We start from the raw sequence: 21,330 nt of genomic DNA on the forward strand, positions 1-21,330 counted from the left end.
GCTGGCTGGGGATGGGAAGTGAGGGCAGATGGGGTCGTCTGCCTCGCTGGGCCCCAGAATGGACCTGGCTGAGGGGTCCCGTTCTCTGTACCTACAAGCTCTGTTTTAGACCCTGTTCCTGTCATCTAATAAACCTCTGTGTTACTGGCTGGCTGAGAGTCACGTCTGACTGCGAAGTGGGGGTGCAGGACCCTGTGGATGCCCCAGGACCACGTCTGGGGGGGACTCACTGTGGGAAGCGCACGGAGGGGCAGAGGATGCTGAATGCTCCAAGGAGAGACCCAGGAAGGTGAAGACGTGTGAGCTTCTTGTCCTGAAAACAGTCTGCTCCAAGGGAGAGGAGGCTCCCCAAAGTCCTGACTGGCTTGGTGGGGAGCAGCTCCAGAGCTTCACCTGGGAACTTTGTGACACACCCATCACGCCGGGTACTGCACAGACCCTGACCAACTTAAAGCCTCCCCTTATGCCAGGCGGGACAGACACCTTGACCTAGATTAAAGAGCTCATTGTGCCAACACTGGGCATGTGGAAGACGTCACACCTCGGGCTTGTAACAAAAGCCAGTGAGCAAGGTGGTAACTGGGCCCAGACGCAGACAGGTGGCACTTTAATAAATAGAGTTTCATAGAATCATAGAACCATAGAATATCAGGGTTGGAAGGGACCTCAGGAGGTCTAGTCCAACCCCCTGCTCAAAGCAGGACCAATCCCCAACTAAATCATCCCAGCCAGGGCTCTGTCAAGCCTGACCTTAAAAACCTCTAAGGAAGGAGATTCCACCATCTCCCTAGGGAACCCATTCCAGTGCTTCACCACCCTCCTAGGGAAATAGTGTTTCCTAATATCCAACCTGGACCTTCCCCACCAAAATGTTTCCTTGACAAAGACACACAGGTTGGAACACGCGTTCCCTGGGAAGGAAACTGAGACCAAGAGCTCTTGAGTTTGATAAGGGACAGGGAGTCGGGAAACCCATCTAGCTTAGGAGCCCTTAGTGCACTAGCTGTCGCTGGCCCTTACTACTGCGCACTAAAGGTTTCCTCTTGCACGTTGATCTCCTCCCACTGCAAAGCAGGTGTTCATGTCTCTACATAGCCAAGCCCTTAGCTTGGAGCGAAATGTATTGCAGATGCATAGAAGTGGCCGAGTCGGCTGTGTGTTGTTTGGAAATCTGTTTCTCTGCTGCCTTGTTCTATTTGCTAATAAACCTCCTTGTTTTAAGAGGGCTCGTTACGGGATAGAAGCTATCACAGCTTCCCAAAAGAAAGAGAGGCAGGGCTGTGCAGGAATGGGAATTGCCAATTCATGGGAAAATTGGTGACTTTGTGTTTCTTTACAAATCCAGATGCAAATCATTAATGTCAACACTTCCTGCTAGATGGGTATTTGGGGGGAAATATTCGTTGTGGGTCAATCAAAGCATTTGGGTTTGATTTTGATATTTTTTTACATAATTTTAATACAAAAGAGATCAAAATCTTTCACAAAGAAATGAAAAATCAAAACGTTCCCTCCCAAAAAGTCAAAGCTGCAGTCGTATTGAAATGCTTTTGTTTGTTTTCCATCTTTCCTCCCTAAATGAAATTTCATCAAAATCAGCGCAGTCCCATGGGGAATTTTGTTGTTGCTGAAATGGTGTTTTCCAGCAGAAGAACATTCCCCCTAGCTCTAAACAGATGCCTAGTTGGAACAGGCTAGGAATAGATGGTCGGTACACATGGGTGTTGTGCCCATACTTGGTCCACGAGTGGGAAAATGGCAAAATTCCACTGTAGATAGATAGAGGCACGAGACCGGATACCTAGGGAAAGACCAAGGATCCCACTACTGCCACCAATCTAAGGGGGAAATGTTTGGGGCTATGAGGGAGCTATGAATGCCCATAAACCAGCTCTAGGTGAGATATTATGCACAGACCAGAGGGATATCACTTCACACAGAGCTGTTGTAGTTTCAGTGAGGCAGTCTATTAGCCCATGAAATACACGTACTCTCCAGCTCCCCTCCTAGCATGTCTGTTCTTTACATCAACTGATTCATACAGAAAGCGGGAAGTAGCAAGATGCGGTTTATTAAAAATGCCAGGCACCTCACAGTGATGGCAATAGAAGCTACAGCTGCAACAACAGACCAGAAGCCAACACCCAGTGCGGAGTAGCTTTATGGATCATTTCATTTAATATAGTCAAAAAAACAGGATAACAGTCTACTGAAAGATTTTGCCACTCAGGCATGGCCAATTCTTTCAATGTTTGCTGATTTTCTTCAAGCCCCAGTTCCTGGAGTCAGGTGAATATGTGACAATCTCCACTTTTGTCAAATTAAAAAAAAATGTTTCTAGCTCTTGTGACCATGAGGAACAGTTCTAAACTGGGACTTCAATGTCCCATTCTGGCTGTTGAAAAATGGAGGAGGGGTCAGAGAAGAGCCACGAGAATGATTAAAGGGTTGGAAAACCTGCCTTAGCGTGAGAAACTCCAGGAGTTCAATGCATTTAGTGGGACAAAGAGAAGGCGAAGGGATGACTTGATTAGAGTCTTTAACGGGGAAAAGAAATGTGGTCATGGGCTCTTCAATCCAGCAATGGTCAAACACAATCCAATGGCTGCAAGTTAAAGCCAGACAAATCCAGATGAGAATTAAGGCCCAATTTTTTAACAGTGAGAGTAATTACAGCTGACCAAGCACTCTGGTGGATTCTCCATCCCTAGTGATTTTAAAAGCAAGATTGGCTGTTTGTCTAGAAAATCTGCTCATGTCCAAAAGGGGATTATATTGGCAAATCCTACGGCCCGTGTTGTGAAGGTCAGGTGAGGTGAGTGCCGCTGTATCCCCTGGCCATCACATCTATGAAAACTGGAGGCTTGGGACAGTCCTTTCCAGTGGACATTTCCTGCAAAATTCCCCCATGAAATTCTGCTAAGCATCACATCTTATCGGCCCAACTTCTGTTGGTGAGAGAGCTTGTCCAATCAAAGCTGTTCCTTCCCCCACCTTGTCTCTCTAACATCCTGGGACCAATGCAGCTACGGCTACGCTGCAGACAAAATCAAGGTGAAGGTTTTCTGTCACCCACGGGTGCCAACTTTCTCATTTCCCGGAGGGTGCTAGACCCCTGCTCTGCCCGAGACCCTACCTCCACTCCACCCCTTCCTCCAAGGGCCACCCCACCCTGCCTCTTCCTTCCCCCACCCCGCCCCAACCCCACCTCTTCCCACCCTTGCTCCACCTCCTCTCCCAGCGCCTCCTGCAGGCCACTGAACAGGTGATCTTGGTGAGCGGAAGGCGCTGGGGGGAGGGGGAAAAGCTGATCGGCAGGACTGCCAATAGGTGCTGAGCACCCACTGTTTTTCAGCCCTGGAGCACCCACGGAGTTGGCGCCTATGCTGTCACTATTATTTTCGCTAGTGACTCTGGTTCCAGAGGGTGGGATCCCCTCCAGGACCTACTTCCGCTCAGCTTCCCCAGAGCACCTGGTCCCATTCCGGGAGGAAACTTCGTCCAGTTCTCTGGGGTCTAAACCTCCCCTCGGTTTGAGTCTGGATTTCGTCCCCCGGGTGCCGCTGTTTGGCCGACGGCGACACGATGCTGAGTTGCTCTGAGTCAGGCATCGGGCGGGGGGGTGCAGGGCACGGCACACACCCGAAGTGACACATCAAACCACTTCCTTGATGTGCGTTTCCTGCACATTGCATCGCTTGTTTGGGGACTGGCTTGGTGACAGTGCAGCAATCACTCCCTGTGCATGCCACAGGTGGGTCTGGGGGGAGGTGGGGAAGCTACACGCTGAGGTGCAGTTGGGGAGGTTGCATTTTACGGGGGTGGGAGCTGCATGTGTGACGGGTGCGTTTGAGCAAGAGAATCTATGTTTAAAGTTGTACCGCCTAGTGATGCTCACAGCCTAAGTGTGACTCTGTGTGTGTGTGCGCTGCCCCCTGCTGCAGGGATAGGCCCTGCTCTGTGTGTGTGTGTGTGTGTGTGTGTGTGTGTGTGTGTGTGTGTGTGTGTGTGTGTGTGTGTGTGTTGCCCCCTGCTGGAGGGGTTGAGCCCTGCTCTGTGTGTGTGTGTGTGCTGCCCCCTCCTGGAGGGGCTGAGCCCTGCTGTGTGTGTGTGTGTGTGTGTGTGTGTGTGTGTGTGTGTGTGTGTGTGTGTGTGTGTGCTTCCCCCTGCTGCAGGGATAGGCCCTACTCTGTGTGTGTGTATGTATGTGTGTGTGTGTGTGTGCGCGTGCGCTGCCGTCTACACAGAGCTCTGACCTGCGATGCTGGCCCTGCACTGTCTCCAATATACAACCAGCCACACATGGCAAGCACAAAGCAAACACCGCAAGACATTTCGCGCTGCAACAGCCTTCGGTCCGGGTGGGTTGACCCTCTGTTCGCAGCCCATGCTGGAGCAGCCTTGAATCAAGCCTGCGTTTTCTTAACATAGAACATTCGTTTGGTGAGAGCCGCCTTTGCCTTTAGCAGCTTAACCTTCTGGAGTTTAAAACACGTCATTTCCCTTATTTACAAAAAGAAAACGCTCCCAAACGTTCAACCCACAATGGCTTCACCTGTCATCACAGAAAACCACAAACCGCTGAATAACCAGGAGAAAAGAGAAGCAGACCCAACTGTTTGTTCCTGAGTTAAAAACCTGACTCCACTCTGGTGTTTTGGAAGCTGAGTGTAACGGATTTGCTTTGCCTGCTTAACCCAGGCAAACTCAACACATTCAAAGGCTTTTCCACAACTCTTTGTTTTAGGGAAGGGTGGCCACGTACGATCCAACAGGTCAGGTGTGGCTGCTTGGTAAGTCTTTGGATGCTGCAGACCAAATGAGATGGAGTAGATCCACAGCTCAACCAGCATTTTGGGGGGGACCCACAGTTCAGCTGGGGGAGCAAATATTTCAGCCCACCCAGAGACACTGTGTTTGTTCCATTGGAAAGGGGCTTCTGAGTCCTAGTGAGGATAAGGTGCTTATGAAACCCATGTTCCCTGTTACGACACCACGATCTGCACTTTATTTAACTCTCCGCTGAAATTTCTCAGTTCTTCCTCCAGCCCCACTCAAACAGTCAGAATGCGGCAATTGTAGTGCTGGCCACATCTTCCTCTCTGCCTTCAAGTCTTGCCAATAAACCTTCTCCTAATCCAACCATTGGAGGCGACCTGCTTCTCACGGGCTGCATCCAACGCTCCCACGGGCAGTTTGGTTTTTCCAGCAAATGTTGTGATGCCAAAGATGACTCCCGTTGCTTTCCCAAAGGCTACAGGTCCAAGTTTTGTTTTTCCAACACGTTCCCCTGAGTCAATAGCCCAGTCATTCCTCTTGGCCAATCCCTCTTGTGTCTCCCCAGGTTCCAGTCCCTTGCCCTTTTCTCCTCCACACCGTGCCCTTGTTCCATTTGCTTCCCATTGGGCTGAAGTTTTCCTCCAGGAAACCATCTAATGCCCCCACCGTGGCCTGGACCAGGGCTCTGTTCTCCATCCAATCCAGCAGTTCCCAGCCACCATCCTCCAACGCAACGGTGGCCAGATGTTTCTCCTTTTTGCACAGATGGGCTTTTCCAATGGGGCAGAATTCCTCGCAATGAAATCCCCTGCTCCTAGCTCCCTTCTCCATGCAAACTATTCCTCTGTGGGGCCTGAACCCCTTGGGATGCTCCCATGCACCCACAACAGCTTATCCTGCTCCTTCTGCAGCATGTTCCCCGTTCAGCTCATCGTCCTTGCCAGGAGGAACAGCCTCAGCAGAGCAAAGGCTGCTGCCCCCCACCCCAAGTCCTTGCCCATTAATGCCTATGGGGTGTGGGGGGGATAGAGGAGTCAGGTCCCCCAGTGCTCTGGCAGGGAGAGAAGTGTCCCATGGTGAACGTGGCTCTTTGGAAGGGTCATATCTGGGTGATATTTTCCCTTGTGGATGCTGCAGCTGGCCTGAGACAGAGACCAAACCCACAAACATCGGAAAGCATCACGGGGCAAAAATTAAAGCGGGGGGGAGCAGAGGGGAGAATGTCAAGAGACGGTTGCAGCGAGGGGATCCCCCAACCTCAAAGGTGTGTGAAACAGCGGAGGGGGGTTGGGATCCTGGGATGGAGTGTTCCCCCCGCTGGAGGGGCTGAGCCCTGCTCTGTGTGTGTGTGTGTGTGTGTGTGTATGTGTGTGTGCTGCCCCCTGCTGGAGGCGACAGGCCCTGCTCTCTGTGTGTGTGTGTCCCTCTGACCCACTGGGCATGGGGCCACAGGGTGTCTTTCCTGCCCTATCTCAGACCTAGGTACTTTGAAGCAGTGTGGGCTGGCCCCCACCTAGTGGCAAACAAGGAAACACAGCAGGACAAGTCAGGCCTTATTTGCATTTTTATCACCCAGCATCCCCATGTGACCATTTCAGCCATGTTGGTTAAACATTCATGGAAGTTGTGAGTGTAGAGGCACTGAAATGTCATTGTCCTTAGTGTGGGACCCAAGGGCAAGAGACCTGCAGAGATTATGCTCTGGGGTGAGGGGGTCACCCTAAACAGAAAGTCATTTTTGCGTTCTTGGCTAGTGGCATAGTCATCCCACAACAGGAAGTTGATTTCATGGTTTGAAGAGAGGACCACAAATAGGGATGATTGTGCTCAAGGGGCCTCTATGCTACTGATTTTTTTTTCTTGTAATAACTTAGCAGGAGCTGTATGATGGTAAGAAATGACCCCTGGCTGGCTCTTGATTGATGCTGTAGGGGACAGTAATAGATGTGATTGGACTCTGGGTTTCAGCCATTCCCTTGTGCTAAAGGGTTCTGCCACAGAGAGGAGTCATCAGGTTTAATGACCCTCCTTTGCCTTTGGGCTGGGAGATACCTGACACAGTCCTGGCAACACAGGGCTGATTCCACATCCCAGAGGCATTCCACGACATAGCAATTTCCTAGGATCACCCAGCACAGACCAACAGGCCCATCTAGCCCAGTATCCCGCCTTTGTCTCTGCCCTGCTCTAGCCCATTAGGTCACGTTCCTCCTTCCTCAAAGACTTTCTTTTCCTTCTCTGCTGCCATCAGTTTTTGGGTTAAAATCTGGGTTTCTCTTGAAAAGCCACTTTTAGTTGCAGGCAAAAAAATTTGACTGACCCCAGACAGCCCCTCAATGGGCTCACCTGCTTCATTCTCTCCTCTCACACAGGTAGCGCCCCATGTGTAACAGCCTCCTAGTATTTACCCACAATACCCTTTGACTAAGGCTGTTAATCTGTGGATTGGAGGTGAGAGAGGACCCAGAGTGTAGGCTGAGCAGCGTGGAAAGAGGAACTCTAGAAGCAGCTGGGTCTCAGGAGAAGGTAAGAGCTGGACTTCATTAGGTTATCAATGAGTTTGGAGTTAAGAAAGCCAATCCAGGGGTACCTTTGGATTCCATTTAGTGCATGGAGCGTCTCCCATGACCGGCTGGTCCACAGCCCACTGCCACAGCTCCTAGCACGATACAGCTCTTTAACGCCACTGGGAACTGCTCACGCTTTGATTTCTGAAGCGCTAGGAGTCAAATCCAGAGCCCAGGGCAAGGCGGGGCCTGTAATGAACAGTCTCACTCGCTCGATCGGTGGGTCTTTTACGGCTGCTAGGCCCCTGTGCCATGAGAACCCCATTTATTTAACGTTTCCCACTAGTCAATGACAGGATATTAGCTTCATTGTTTGGCCGGGGAACTGGGATGCAAAGAAGCTGCATGATTCCCTGAGTGGCTGGGGCAGAGGAAGATGCTGAAATCCAGCCACACGTTAGCAGCACAAGGCCAAACCAGCTGACCTCCCTTTGGGAACATCAATGAACCTAGTATGGCATGAAAGAGATTTGCACCGGACATTTATTGTTTGTGAAAAGTGGCTTTTGCCGCCTCTCTGAAACAGCTGCGGTTTGGGAGTGAGGGGCACGGGCAGAGCTCAGGCAGGCTGAGTTCCTGGCACTCGCAGCTGGCCCTGCCCGAGAGTCAGGTTCTTCTACTGTGGAACAATCCTTGTTCTCTCCCCAGGAGGCTCGATCAGGTTGCTGGCACCTGGGGAGATGTGAGAGATGCTGGGTTTGGGGTCCTGATTCCCAGGTCCGCTCTAACCCACCAGACCCCCGCTCTGTTCCCAGTGTTGGGGATAGAAACCAGGAGTCCTAGTCCCCAGCGCCCCCTGCCCCACTTTCACCCACCTGACCCCATTGCCCCGTCCAGAGCTGGGAAGAGAACCCAGAGCCTTGCCCCTAGTTCCCCCTGCTCTAACCACTAGACCCCACTCCCCTCCCAGAGCTAGACCTCAGGAGTCCTAGCTGCCCTCACAGGGAAGCTCCCAGCTGTACCTGAGTCGCGACGTCTCTTACACAAGATAAAAGTCACCAGCAGGGCCACACACACTAGAACTGCCAATGGCACGCCCACAACGAGAGCCAGGAACCCGGGTAACGGTCGGACTGGGGAAAGAGAGAGGGAACCTGTAATAACCAGCCCCCACACCCTACCCCAGAGGTGATTGCATCTCAGTGCCAAGTGAAGGGTCCCCGTATAACCAGCCCCCATGCCCCACCCCAGAGGTCGTTGCATCTCAATGCCAGGTGAAGGGTCCCCGTATAACCAGCCCCCACACCCCACCGCAGAGCTGGCTGCATCTCAGCGCCAGGTGAGGGATTCCTCTATAACCAGCCCCCGTTCCCCACCCCAGAACTGGCTGCATCTCAGTGCCAGGTGAGGGGTCCCCGTATAACCAGCCCCCATGTCCCACCCCAGAGGTGGCTGCATCTCAGCCTTTCTCGTGCCAGCAGGCGGGTGACACTGACCGGAGAAGGAGATGCTCATGGAGATGGCCTGGTTGTACCCGGGCCCCTGTACAGTCAGGGTGTAGCTGCCGACGTCGGTCCCCCTGAGCCCTGTGATGTGCAGGGAGCAGTTGGGCCCCACCGTCTCCCGCCCCGTGTGTGCCGGGCCGTAGAACTTCTGGGGGCTGGCCGACGGGGCATAGCTCAGGATCCAGTTTGCGGCGATGCCGGCTTCTGCCCCTCGGTACCAGCTGCAGACCAGGAGGGTCTGGGGGATGCCCAGCACGACCAGGGTCATGTCCCCCCCCACGTAAAGGGCCGCCGGCTCCCGCCTGATGGTGACGCCGTCCCAGGCTTGTGCCAGCTGGAGGCAGGAGCTCAAGAGGGAGGCTGTTGGGGGATGGGAGAGGATGATGTTAACTGGTGCCCCTCACTCCTGACATGCAGCCCCATGCTAGCCCCGCTCTGCCCCCCCCTCCAGCTCTGCTGGTGCCCCTCACTCATGACCCACAGCCCCCTGCTAGCCCCGCCCTCCTCCCCGCTTTGCTGGTGCCCCTCACTCTCAACCTGCAACCCCCTGCTAGCCGAGCCCTGGGCTCCCCCCTAAACCCCTGCTCTGCCAGTGCCCCTCACTCCTGACCCGCAGCCCCCTACTAGCCCAGTCCCCTCCCCGCCCCCTCTTTGCCGGTGCCCCTCACTCCCGACCCTCTGCCCACCCCACACCTGCCAGGATTAGACCCATCCATGCTCTGTCTGGGCTGGGCCGGTTCCGTCTCACGGGGAGAGGCCCCATCCCCTGCCACCCAGCGGCTCTGGGTGTCCAGTCGCAGCCTGCGCGGTGTGGGGTTTGGTGGGGGGTTCCTCATGCTACGTCGGCTGGGAGGAAGCAGGGCGGGGCTATGGCTGCTTGGCAGAGGGGGGAGCCATTGCACAAGCCCCCCCACGAGGTCCCTACTTCTGCTTCTGCTTCCTCTCCTGTGGCTGGGGGTGTTGAGTCCTGGGGAGAGGGGCTGCCAGGCATGAACCTGTCTCCCCACCTCCCTGCCTCCCCATGGGGTCATGGCCCCATTGTGTACCTTCCTGGGCCCCCTGCTCCCCTTCCCCCAGGAGCCAATACCTCATCTTCCAGGACCCCCACCTCTTGGGGGTCACAGGCCCATCTCCCCCCTTCTCAGTGGGGCACAGTCCCGCTTCTCCCCACTGGTGTCATCGCCTTGTTTCCCCTCCCCCCACCCCTGAGTGGTCACGATTCCCCCATCCTCTTGGGATCACAACTCCATCTCTGCCCCCCTCAGAGGAGGGGATCCAGGCCCCTCTCTCCCCTTGCCCATGTCCTTTGGGGGAGGGGTCACTGCCCCACAGGTAATGACCCCACCTCCTTCCCTTGCGGTTCTGAATCCCTCACTTCAACTGGGGCTGAACTGCCCCCCCTTTCCCAGGAGCCATTGGGACGTTGGCTCTGACCCGGCCGGGGGGGGCTTTGCCCTGTGACATCTGCAATGGAAATCGTCTCCCAGAAATGACCCCTCCAGACAGCCAGGTTCACACGGGCCCCTCCTCTCCCTGCCAGAGCCTGGGAGGAGGACCCCAGCGGCCCCCTCCTCCCTGTCACCCCACCAGCATTAACAGGAGGCCCAGCAGCCTGGCAGGGACAATGGGGTGACCGGGAACATGATGCTCGAGCTGGACAAGCATCCCAAGGGGTTCGGGCCCCGCGGAGGAACAGTGTGTGCGGAGGAGGGAGTGACGCGCGGTGGGGGGGGGTTGCATTGCGAGGAATTCTGCCCCATTGGGAAAGCTCCAGCTATGCAAAAAGGAGGAATGTTGGACGGGCGTTGGGTGGCGGACGCTGCCAGACACTGAACAGGAACCCCGCGCAGGCCGGGACAGGGAGTTCGACTGTTCGGTGCGGAGCAACCGCAGGGGAAGGGGAAATACAGCCACCGGGCCATGGGGAGGAGGATAGATGTTGCGAAAAGGGGTAAGCGAGCAAAGATCAGGCCGGCGGCAGGTGAAAGGGCCATAGGAATAAGAGCTTGGGTCCGCGGAGTCCTGGGTGGGCATGGGCGGGAGAGAACCAGGAAAACACTCAGGAAAAGGCAGCGGGAACGTGAGCCAGGGGCCGGGGCTGCGCTGCTGCAGCCAACGGGCGAATCTCTGGCCCAGCTTGGTTTAAATCTGCCGAGGGGCCGAGGGAAGGGTCAGGCGGGCCTGGGGATTTTGCAGCTGGAGGAGAAGATCCGTGGGTTGACCCAAGCTTAGCCAGGGGAGGGAGGCGGCTCCACAGCGGGATGCCATGGGCAGGGCCGGCTCCAGGGGTTTTGCCGCCCCAAGCAGCCAATAAATAAATAAATAAATAAAAGCCGCGATCGCGATCTGCGGCAATTCAGCGGCAGGTCCTTCGCTCCAAGTGAGGGACCCTCTGCCGAATTGCCGCCAAATACCTGAAAGTGTCGCCCCACTCTGGAGCTGCGGCCCCAGGCACCTGCTTGATAAGCTGGTGCCTGGAGCCGGCCCTGGCCATGGGAACATCGCCTGAGCCTCTGAAACGGCCCTGAGGGGAGCCCGGGGGGAAGGGAGTGAAATAATGGGCCAGGTGCAGCGACTTGACAGCCAGTGAGAGTTTCCTTGGCACCCCGGCCCTTGTCTGCCCCTTTCCCAGGCAAAAACTGGGGGGTCTCCAAGCCGAACCTTGTGTCCCCCTCTAGCCGAACCAAGGGTCCCCCGCCAGTCAAACCGAGGGTCCCTCACCAGCCGAAGCATGTGTCCCCCTCTAGCCGAACCTAGGGTCCCCCGCCAGTCAAACCAAGGGTCTCCTGCCAGCCAAATTGAGGGTCCCCACCAGGCAAACCATGTGTCCCCCACCAGCCGAACTGTGTGTCCCCCACCAGCCAAACCGAGGGACCCCACCAGCCGAAGCATGTGTCCCCTGCTAGCCGAACTGAGGGTCCCCCGCCAGTCAAACCGAGGGTCCCTCACCAGCCGAAGCATGTGTCCCCCATCAGCAGAACCATATGTCCCCCACCAGCCAAACCGAGGGACCCCACCAGCCGAAGCTGGTTCCACGCTGGGTCACTGGCTTGGGGCAGCCGAGGTGCGAGCTGTGGGGGAACAGGGACCAGGCAGCGTAAGCAGCCGCCGGCCTCTGATACACAGGCTGGTTTGTCGTGGATTCATCGACTCCCTGGCCAGGCATGACCATTGGTCCCATTGACCCCCGATAACCACGAGTGACCCCAAATTCTGCTGCCACTGCCTCGCCCACACTTTCTTTATTGGAAATAACGTGGATAAAGGAGCGTCCTCTTTAAGGTTTGCAGAGATGCTGGGTTTACAGCAGGCTTTCTGGGTTCTCTCCCCAGCTCTGGGAGGGGAGTGGGGACTAGTGGTTAGAGCAGGGCGGGGCTGGGAACCAGGAATCCTGGGTTCCATTCTTAGCTCTTAGGCCGCATCCTGACACCACATGGGGCTCAAAGCAGCACCCAATTTCATTCACTAACTGGCAGCTTCCTCAATCCCCTGGCAACCCCCCCCCCACTGCGGTCTCCCCCGGCATGTGCGGTGAGTCTGGCGTCGCCACCCCGGCGAATGGAAGCGCTCGGCTCCCGTGCAATGGACATTTGTAGCTGTGCCAGTGTCCCGGATTGGGCAGCATCAGGCGGGTGGCTGCAGCCGTGCACGGCGATGGCTGTTGTGAACCGAAGCAGAAGGAGACAGACCTGGGCTGGCCCCGATGCCCCAGTGTGGCGCTAGGGGGCGCTGTGCTGCAGGGAGCAGGATGGGGGGGTCTCCCTTGGCAGTCAGGGCTGGTGCCAATGCCCCAGGGCGGCACTAGGGGGCGCTGTGCTGCAGGGAGCAGGGTGGGGGGGTCTCCCTTGGCAGTCAGGGCTGGTGCCAATGCCCCAGTGGGGCGCTAGGGGGTGCTGTGCTGTGGGGAGCAAGATGGGGGGATCTCTCCCTGGGCAGTCAGGGCTGGTGCCGATGCCCCAGACTGGCACTAGGGGGCGCTGTGCTGCAGGAAGCAGGATGGGGGGGTCTCTCCCTTGGCAGTCAGGGCTGGTGCCGATGCCCCAGTGGGGCACTAGGAGGCGTTGTGTGGCAGGTAGTGGGCGGGGGGGTCTCTCCACTGGCAGTCCGGGCTGGCCCCGATGCCCCAGGCTGGCACTAGGGGGCGCTGTGTGGCAGGGAGCAGGGTGTGGGGGTCTCTCCACTGGCAGTGAGGGCTGGTCCCAATGCCCCAGGGTGGCACTAGGGGGCGCTGTGCTGCAAGGGGCGGGGTGGGAAATCTCCCCTGGCACTCAGGGCTGGTACCGATGCCCCAGGGCGGCACTAGGGGGCGCAGTGCTGCAGGGAGCAAGATGGGGGGTCTCTCCCTGGGCAGTCAGGGCTGGTGCCAATGCCCCAGGCTGGCACTAGGGGGCGCTGTGCTGCAGGTGTAGGGGATCTCCCCTGGCAGTCAGGGCTGGTCCCAATACTCCAGGCTGGCACTAGGGGCGCTGTGCTGCAGGTAGTGGGGTGGGGTCTCTCCAGTGGCAGTCCGGGCTGGCCCCGATGCCCCAGGCTGGCGCTAGGGGGCGCTGTGCTGCAGGGGGCAGGGTGGGGTCTCTCCCTTGGCAGTCAGGGCTGGTGCCGATGCCCCAGTGGGGCGCTAGGGGGCGCTGTGCTGCAGGGAGCGGGTGTCTCTCCCCTGGCAGTCAGGGCTGGTGCCAATGCCCCAGGGCGGCACTAGGGGGCGCTGTGCTGCAGGGAGCAGGGTGGGGGGTCTCCCTTGGCAGTCAGGGCTGGTGCCAATGCCCCAGTGGGGCGCTAGGGGGTGCTGTGCTGCAGTAGGCAGGGTGGGGGGTCTCCCTTGGCAGTCAGGGCTGGTGCCAATGCCCCAGGGCGGCACTAGGGGGCGCTGTGCTGCAGGGATAGGGGATCTCCCCTGGCAGTCAGGGCTGGTGCTGATGCCCCAGGGTGGCACTAGGGGCGCTGTGCTGCAGGTAGTGGGGTGGGGTCTCTCCAGTGGCAGTCCGGGCTGGCGCCGATGCCTCAGGCTGGCGCTAGGGGGCGCTGTGCTGCAGGGGGCAGGGTGGGATCTCTCCCTTGGCAGTCAGGGCTGGTGCCGATGCCCCAGTGGGGCGCTAGGGGGCGCTGTGCTGCAGGGAGCGGGTGTCTCTCCCCTGGCAGTCAGGGCTGGTGCCAATGCCCCAGGGCGGCACTAGGGGGCGCTGTGCTGCAGGGAGCAGGGTGGGGGGTCTCCCTTGGCAGTCAGGGCTGGTGCCAATGCCCCAGTGGGGCGCTAGGGGGTGCTGTGCTGCAGTAGGCAGGGTGGGGGGTCTCCCTTGGCAGTCAGGGCTGGTGCCAATGCCCCAGGGCGGCACTAGGGGGCGCTGTGCTGCAGGGATAGGGGATCTCCCCTGGCAGTCAGGGCTGGTGCTGATGCCCCAGGGTGGCACTAGGGGCGCTGTGCTGCAGGTAGTGGGGTGGGGTCTCTCCAGTGGCAGTCCGGGCTGGCGCCGATGCCTCAGGCTGGCGCTAGGGGGCGCTGTGCTGCAGGGGGCAGGGTGGGATCTCTCCCTTGGCAGTCAGGGCTGGTGCCGATGCCCCAGTGGGGCGCTAGGGGGCGCTGTGCTGCAGGTGTAGGGGATCTCCCCTGGCAGTCAGGGCTGGTGCCAATGCCCCAGGGTAGCACTAGGGGGCGCTGTGCTGCAGGGATAGGGGATCTCCCCTGGCAGTCAGGGCTGGTGCTGATGCCCCAGGGTGGCACTAGGGGGCGCTGTGCTGCAGGGGAGCAGGGTGGGGGGTCTCCCTTGGCAGTCAGGGCTGGTGCCGATGCCCCAGTGGGGCGCTAGGGGGTGCTGTGCGGCAGGTAGCGGGCGGGCGGAGTCTCTCCCCTGGCAGTCAGGGCTGGTGCCGATGCCCCAGGCTGGCACTAGGGGGCGCTGTGCAGCAGGTAGCGGGGTGGGGTCACTCCCTTCTCTACAAATACCCAGCCCAGGGGGACCAGCGAGGAGGACTGGGGTGGTTAGATCCAGGCACCTATTTTTGGCCCTGCGCTGTGGCTATTCCCTGCCCCCCAGGGCCCAGCGGTGGGTGGCTGTGGTGTTGCAGAGCTGTGAGACCCACATCTGTGCTGCAGTGGACGTGCTGGCAGCAGGAGGCACTGTTCCCCCAGCAGTTGTCTGCTGACACCCTCAGCCCCAGGCCAAGCCAGCTGCTTTCATGAACCTTGTCATAAACATACAGCTAAGGGTAGCATCAAATCCCTCCTTTACCTGTAAAGGGTTCAGAAGCCCAAGTAACCTGGTTGGCAGCTGACCAAAAGGACCAACGAGGGGAAAAGATACTTTCAAATCTGTGGAGGAAGGTTTTTCTTGTGTGTGTTCCTTTCTTCTGGGTCAGTGAGGAACCGGTGCAAGGAAAATACATCTCCCTAAGCCGTATCTGAACTAAGCATCTAATCTTACAGAAATAGTAAGTAATAGCAAGGAAATACGTTAGCTTATCTTTTGTTTTAGCTTGTGAATTTTCCCTGTTTTAAGTGGGAGGTTTATCCCTGTTTTTGTAACTTTAAAGTTTTGCCTAGAGGAGAGATCCTCTGTGGTTGAATCTTTTTGTTAACCCATAAGTTATCTCCCATCCTGATTTTACAGAGGTGATTCTTTTATCTTTTTTTTTTTAAATAAACGTCTTTTAAGAATCTGTTTTTCAGTGTCCTAAAGATCCAGGGGGATTGATCTGTGCTCACTTTGTAACCAATTGGTCAGGATATTATTCTCAAGCCTGCCCAGGAAAGGCGGTGTAGGAGCTTGGAGGGATGTAAGGCTCCAAGTGGCTCTCCCTAAATGTTTGTTAAATCACTTGGTGGTGGCAGCAATACCAAGGGCAAGGAAGGAATTTGTGCCTTGGGGAAATGTTAAGCCTCAACTGGTAGAAATAAGATGGGGGTCCCCACATCTGTACCCCAGAGTTCAGAATGGGGAGGGAACCCTGACAAGACTTCTGAAGCCCTGGGCCAGGGTGGATTCTTCATCGCTGGTGATTGCTAAATCTGCATTTCCTCAAAGACCTACTGTGGATCAGCAGGAATTAGTGCAGGGACGTTCTGTGTCCCTTGGGAAGTCGGACACAATGGCCATACAGGTCCCTTCTGGGCAGGGAGGTCTAGGAATCGCCAGAGCACTGCAGACTCTGGTTGGATTGATTGGGAGGCAGGCCAGGGCTAGTCACCCCCTTCCATAGATGAGGAGACTGAGGCATGGGAAGGTGAAGGGACCTGCCCAAGGCCACAAAGGGAATTCAGTGCGGCTCCCCTGACTGCCAATCTGATGCTCTCACCACTAGACTGTGCTTCCTACTCCCTGGTGCAGGCCACCAGCACAGAGCAACCTGCTGACAAATCCCTTCTGTACACAGACCCTGAGCTCATGGAAACCAGCATCACTTCAATGAAGCGACGGCCCATTGACCCCCAACTGGGGGTCTAGCCCCATTGACTCTAATGGAGCCACGGCCAATGGACACCCCTGGGGATCCGACCCCATTGACCCCAGCCAGAATTCCTGGGTTCTAGGCCAGGAGATATCCCTATGCTCAGCTGGTCTGACCTGTGCCATTGAGCCTGGGGGATTTACCAACATTAAATCACTGTTGAATTAGACCCGATCTTTATCTCTCCTCCACTTCTCCAGCAGTGACCCTCGAGAAACTACGACCCCAGCAGGACTCAGCTCCTGCCTCGCTGCCCCCAGCCGTCGATCAGCAGCTGCGTACAGAAGAGCCCCTTGCCACGTGGGCTGGGTGTTACCCCGGCTGCGGGACGACGCCAGAGATGGGAATTGCAGCGCAGTGGAGCCTATAAGGCTGGCCTGCTTGCTTGTCTGCCTGCCTTTTCTTATGGGTTTCCTCTGGGTTGATTGTTTGTTTCACTGTACTAGGTTTCTAGGTTTATATTAGAATATTTTTGGCTCTCACCCGAGGAACATACGGGCCACATCCGGGATGCGGAGCCAAGGCACAGGCAGCGAAAACCTGTTCTAGACCTTTCACCTACTTGGCTGATAAGCTAAAGCGCACGCTCCGTATATGGTGGCGACTTTGAACACACCTCAGTGAGGATGAGTTGAAGCAAGTTAGTATGGGGGAGGGGGGTACCTATGTCCAGATGCTCTTTAAACGTAACAGGCAGACGGCAAAGAACGTGGGGAGAACCGGTTAGGCCAGAAATAGCAGAGGTGAGACTGAGCTAATGGCATTGGTAGGTCCGTACGTGGCATTACTACGTACAAACCTTCCAGCCTAGGGAGTGACCGTATCCTGATACTTTGTGGAAACTATCTCAGGTGCTCAAGCTCTCTGGAAGGGGTGACCCACCAGGCTGGAGTCGTTCTCACTCTTCATTGTTAGTTTGTCTTAGTCCCTCACCAAAGGCTCTTACGTAAATTAAGCTGTCATGGGATAAAAGGGAAGGTCCTTTCATGGGCTGAGAAATGGTAAACTCAGGTATACAGGGTAAACTCATACATTGTTTGCCCTCTAGACCACTGTTAGAGAGATATGCATAGCTGTTCCCCCCCACCCCCTGCAGGTATTAATCCACACCCTGAGTCAATTAATAAGTAAAAAGTGATTTTATTAAGTACAGAAAGTAGGATTTAAGTGGTTCCAAGTAGTAACGGACAGAACAAAGTGAATTACCCAGTAAAATAAAATAAAACACGTAAATCTAAACCTACTACAGTAATGCAACTGAATACAGGCAAGATCTAACCCTTCGAGATGTTCCAGTAAGTTTCTTTTTTCAGACTGGAGACGCCTTCCAAATCTGGGCCCAATCCTTCCCCCAGTACAGCCCTTGTTCCAGCTCAGATGGTAGCTAGGGGATTCCTCATGATGGCTGCTCCACTTTGTTCTGTCCCACTCCTTTATATATATTTTGCATAAGGCAGGAATCCTTTGTCCCTTTCTGGGTCCCCACCCCCTCCTTCTCAATGGAAAAGCACCAGGTTAAAGATGGATTCCAGTTCAGGCGATGTGATCACATGTCACTGCAAGACTTCATTGCCCACTTGCCAGCACACACGTATACAGAGAGACTTACAGGTAAAACACCCGTCTGCAGACAATTGTCCTGGTTGATGGGAACCATCAATATTCCAAACCACCATTAATGGCCCACACTTTGCACAATGACAAAAGGCCCTCAGTGTTATAGTTCATATTTCTAGTTTCAGATCCAAGAGTGGCACATTTATACAAACAGGACGACCACACTCAGTAGATTATAAGCTTCGTAATGATACCTTACAAGAGACCTTTTGCATGAAGCATATTCCAGTTACATTATATTCACTCATTACCGTATTTTTATAAAATCATATCGACTGTAATGTCACACCCACGTCCAGCCCCCGGCGCTGAGGCAGGGCCAGGTGAGCCCAGACCAGCCCCAATGGGGGTTTGTCCAACCTGGTGCTAAAACCCTCCAGTGCTGGGATCCCACAGCTCCCGGGAGCCGATCCTAGAGCTGAGCTGCCCTGGGAGTTAGAGAGTTTCCCGCCTCCCACCTCCACCTCCCCTGTGGCACCTGAGCCGGCTCCTGCTTCTCCTTCCTCCAGGACCTGGAGAACAATCGCTCCCTGGCCACAGTATAAAAATTCGAGGGCTGTTGTCAGGTGTGTCCCCGTCTCCGAATGAACACATCCAGTTCCTTCAGCTTTTCCTCCTGGGGCAGGTTTCCGAACCTCGGAGCACTTCTGTTACCTGTCTGGGCCCCCTCCAGCTTCTCCACATCTCTCCTAGAGCACGGTGCCCCGAACCAGGCCAGGCTCCAGCCGGGCCTCAGCAGCACTGAGCGGAGCGGGACAACGACCTCCCGGGCCGTACCGACGACAGGCCTGTTAATACAGCCCTCAGTGGCATTGGCCTGGTTCGCAACAGCTGCCAGCGTTGACACAAGCAGCCTTCCTGGCTTGGAGCTGGGCCAATTTCCATCAATGAGGTTGAAATTTGCCCCTCTACAGAGAGTTTCATTTCGGGGGCATGGGGGAGACTTTGTGCCGGCCCCTCTCCACAGGAGGGGCGGGTTTCACAAGCAGGTTCTGGAGAGAGTTTGGGAGTTTCTGGCTGATGTCTGGGTGGTGGGAGGCCCACAGCTGTTGTGGCTGGTAAAATCTAGAGGTAGGCACGGAGCCACTGCAGGGATGGGCCCGATGTGAAATAGAGAGAGAGAGAGAGAGAGAGAGAGAGATTGCCTGGTATCCCACCGCTGACACCAGTGCTACCCTCTCTGCTGAGTGGTACAAAAACGTATGACCTTGAAAGCCAGTTTCCCATCATTCTCCACAGCTCTGGTTGTTAGTGACTCTGAGGACAGCAGTATTTTTCATTTTCCATTTCCTGGGCACCTGGATTTTCCCCTGAGTTGCTGAGCAAGGATCATGTCAATACAAGGGACCATAAATGAGATAAGGGCGGAGTGGAAGCTTCACCCCTGACTCCCAGTAACCAGGCAGTTTCCTCTTATTTGTCTTTGGCCTCAAGCCAGGACTGTTTCCTGTAAATATGACAATTGCCCTGAGCTCCTGTGTAATGTTGTTCCACAGCTGACAATCAGCTCCCAGGCCTCACCCCCTCGTGACGCTGGTTGAAGCTCGCGCTGCACTCGGCTCTCCCAGCCCCCGACCAGTGCAGCTGCCCGGGGGTTAAACCTCAAAGTAAATGTTCTGCATCGATTCCAGCCCCATTTCACAGTTGTGGCGTCATCTGCACTGCAGGTCAGTACAGTGCCAAACCAAACCTGCAGGAAGACAGGGCCTGTGCTGCCCCACCCTAGAAGTGGCTGCATCTGAGCTCCGGGTAAAGGATCCCTGTATAAACAGCCGCCATACTTCAATGGTTTGCATGCAGAGGGGGTGGGACTCAGTGTCCCTGGGTCTCACTGATTTAACGAGGTGAGGGGAAAAGGAGTTTGTTGTTCCAGAGGACCGGAAAGGGAACTCGGACCCCAGCCGATGGCCTGGAGGATGGAGACCCCAGTGACCTGGTGACCCGGAGACCCAGCTCAAGAGTCACAGCTAGTTCTGGCCAGTGGGGACAATGGGTTGCGGGGAGAGGACGTCGATGACCTGACCAGCTGGTTCCAGCCAGAGGGGGCCACAGGACAGAAGAGGGGAAGAGGCCCAGGCGCCCCTGTTTATGACCCTGTTTCCCTGCAGAGAAGCCAATGGACAGAGGGGGCTTGGGGCCGGGGATATCGGAGGCCCAGCTGGGAAGCAGGGGGGCTCAGGGCTGGAGAGGGGGAGCAGGCAGAGCCCCCCTGGCTGCAGGGGGACTGGGACGTGCTGGGCGGAGGGAGGCCAGGCCTGAGGCTCTGAGAGTTTCCTGTGCTGGGTTCAGATGCTCAATAAACCCTCCTGTGTTACGCTGGGGGAGAGTCGCTCCGGGCTAGAGAACAGGGGGCATCAACTCTTTTGGGGGTGAGGAGGCCCCAGGGCCCCAGAGCGAGGGGATTCCCTGAGGGGGCCCACGGCACAGACAGACGTGCTGGGGCTCAGAGAGGTGCGGCTCCAGGAGGTGGAGGGGCCTGACCCCGAGAGAGAGTGTACCCCCGAGAGGGGCTGTCGCACTGAAAGGGGCACCCCCCACGGACCGCACGGGACCACGATTGGGTACGATCTGTGAGTCCGTGACACAGCTGCAGCTCAGAGCTGGGTGACCAGCAGTGTGGATGTTGCAGGGGAGACCCCACAGGGTCCCAGAGCCCAGGATTCAGCACAGGTGCAAAATAAAACCTACGTTCTACGTTCCCAGAACCTCATGTGGGTTGCCCAGGGTGTGTACATACACAGAGCCGAGCAAATTCTTCTGTGTCTAATGCATTTGACAGCACCCCAGTCTCATGCAAACCGGCTCAGCCAGAGGAACCGACTTCTCGAGTTCCTGTGGAGTGCTCCCCTGCCTCTGCCTGAAGGCCCGCCCCCCACTCCGCCCCTTCCCTGAAGCCCCCCCCTTCCTCTTCCCACCCCCACTCTGCCCCTGCCCCTTCTTGTTCCTGGTCCTTCCTGCCCCCGCTCCCCCACTTCCCCCCAGCACCTCCTGCACTCCACTGAACAGCTGAGCACCGGTGGGCGGGAGGGCTGGGGGCGAGAGGGAGAAGCTGATCTGCGGGGCTGCCAGTAGGTGCTCCAGGGCTGTCGGCGCCTATGGGATCAGCAAAGGGGCACCAGAACACAACAACACACCAAAGTCCTTTATTTCGGATCCTGATTTACTCAGTGAATTTGCTAATGCACAGAGAGATTCCAGCCAGCCGTGAGGTACCGGGACAGACACACCCATACGCTGGGCAGACCCTTGGCTATGCAGCGGCCCCTTTTCATAGCTCAGCAGCACAGAGGGGCCTCGGAGCGAGGGAAGCTGAGAGTTCAGGCCTTTATTCTGTCACCCATCGAGCCAGTTTTAGCATTCATTTCATTCAGCTGCAACACAAGGAACCCCCAGGCCTGCCTCCCGTAAGACGTTGGCTGCAGCAGATACCCTAAGGCTTGCGGGGGCCTATGAACTTTGGCACAGACAAATGGCCCAAT

General features: G+C 56.4%; 1 protein-coding gene across 3 annotated transcripts; it reads right to left on the reverse strand.

Annotated features, from left to right (window-relative positions):
- Nucleotides 1-7,850: 7,850 nt before the first annotated feature.
- LOC115640534 (carcinoembryonic antigen-related cell adhesion molecule 16-like) lies at nucleotides 7,851-11,110 on the reverse strand. Of its 3 annotated transcripts, none has more exons than XM_030543374.1 (4): nucleotides 9,489-11,110; nucleotides 8,783-9,151; nucleotides 8,309-8,419; nucleotides 7,851-8,018 (listed from the first exon to the last, which is right to left on the reverse strand). In XM_030543374.1, exons 1-4 carry the CDS (start codon nucleotides 9,820-9,822, stop codon nucleotides 7,963-7,965), a joined length of 870 nt encoding a protein of 289 aa, XP_030399234.1. In that variant the 5' UTR covers nucleotides 9,823-11,110; the 3' UTR covers nucleotides 7,851-7,962. The 3 variants fall into 3 exon arrangements, with proteins under 3 accessions (XP_030399234.1, XP_030399236.1, XP_030399235.1); XM_030543376.1 differs by having other exon boundaries at nucleotides 9,500-11,108; XM_030543375.1 differs by having other exon boundaries at nucleotides 9,485-11,106.
- Nucleotides 11,111-21,330: the final 10,220 nt, after the last annotated feature.

Source organism: Gopherus evgoodei, unplaced genomic scaffold, assembly GCF_007399415.2.
Source record: "Gopherus evgoodei ecotype Sinaloan lineage unplaced genomic scaffold, rGopEvg1_v1.p scaffold_31_arrow_ctg1, whole genome shotgun sequence".
Taxonomy (NCBI): Eukaryota; Metazoa; Chordata; order Testudines; family Testudinidae; genus Gopherus; species Gopherus evgoodei.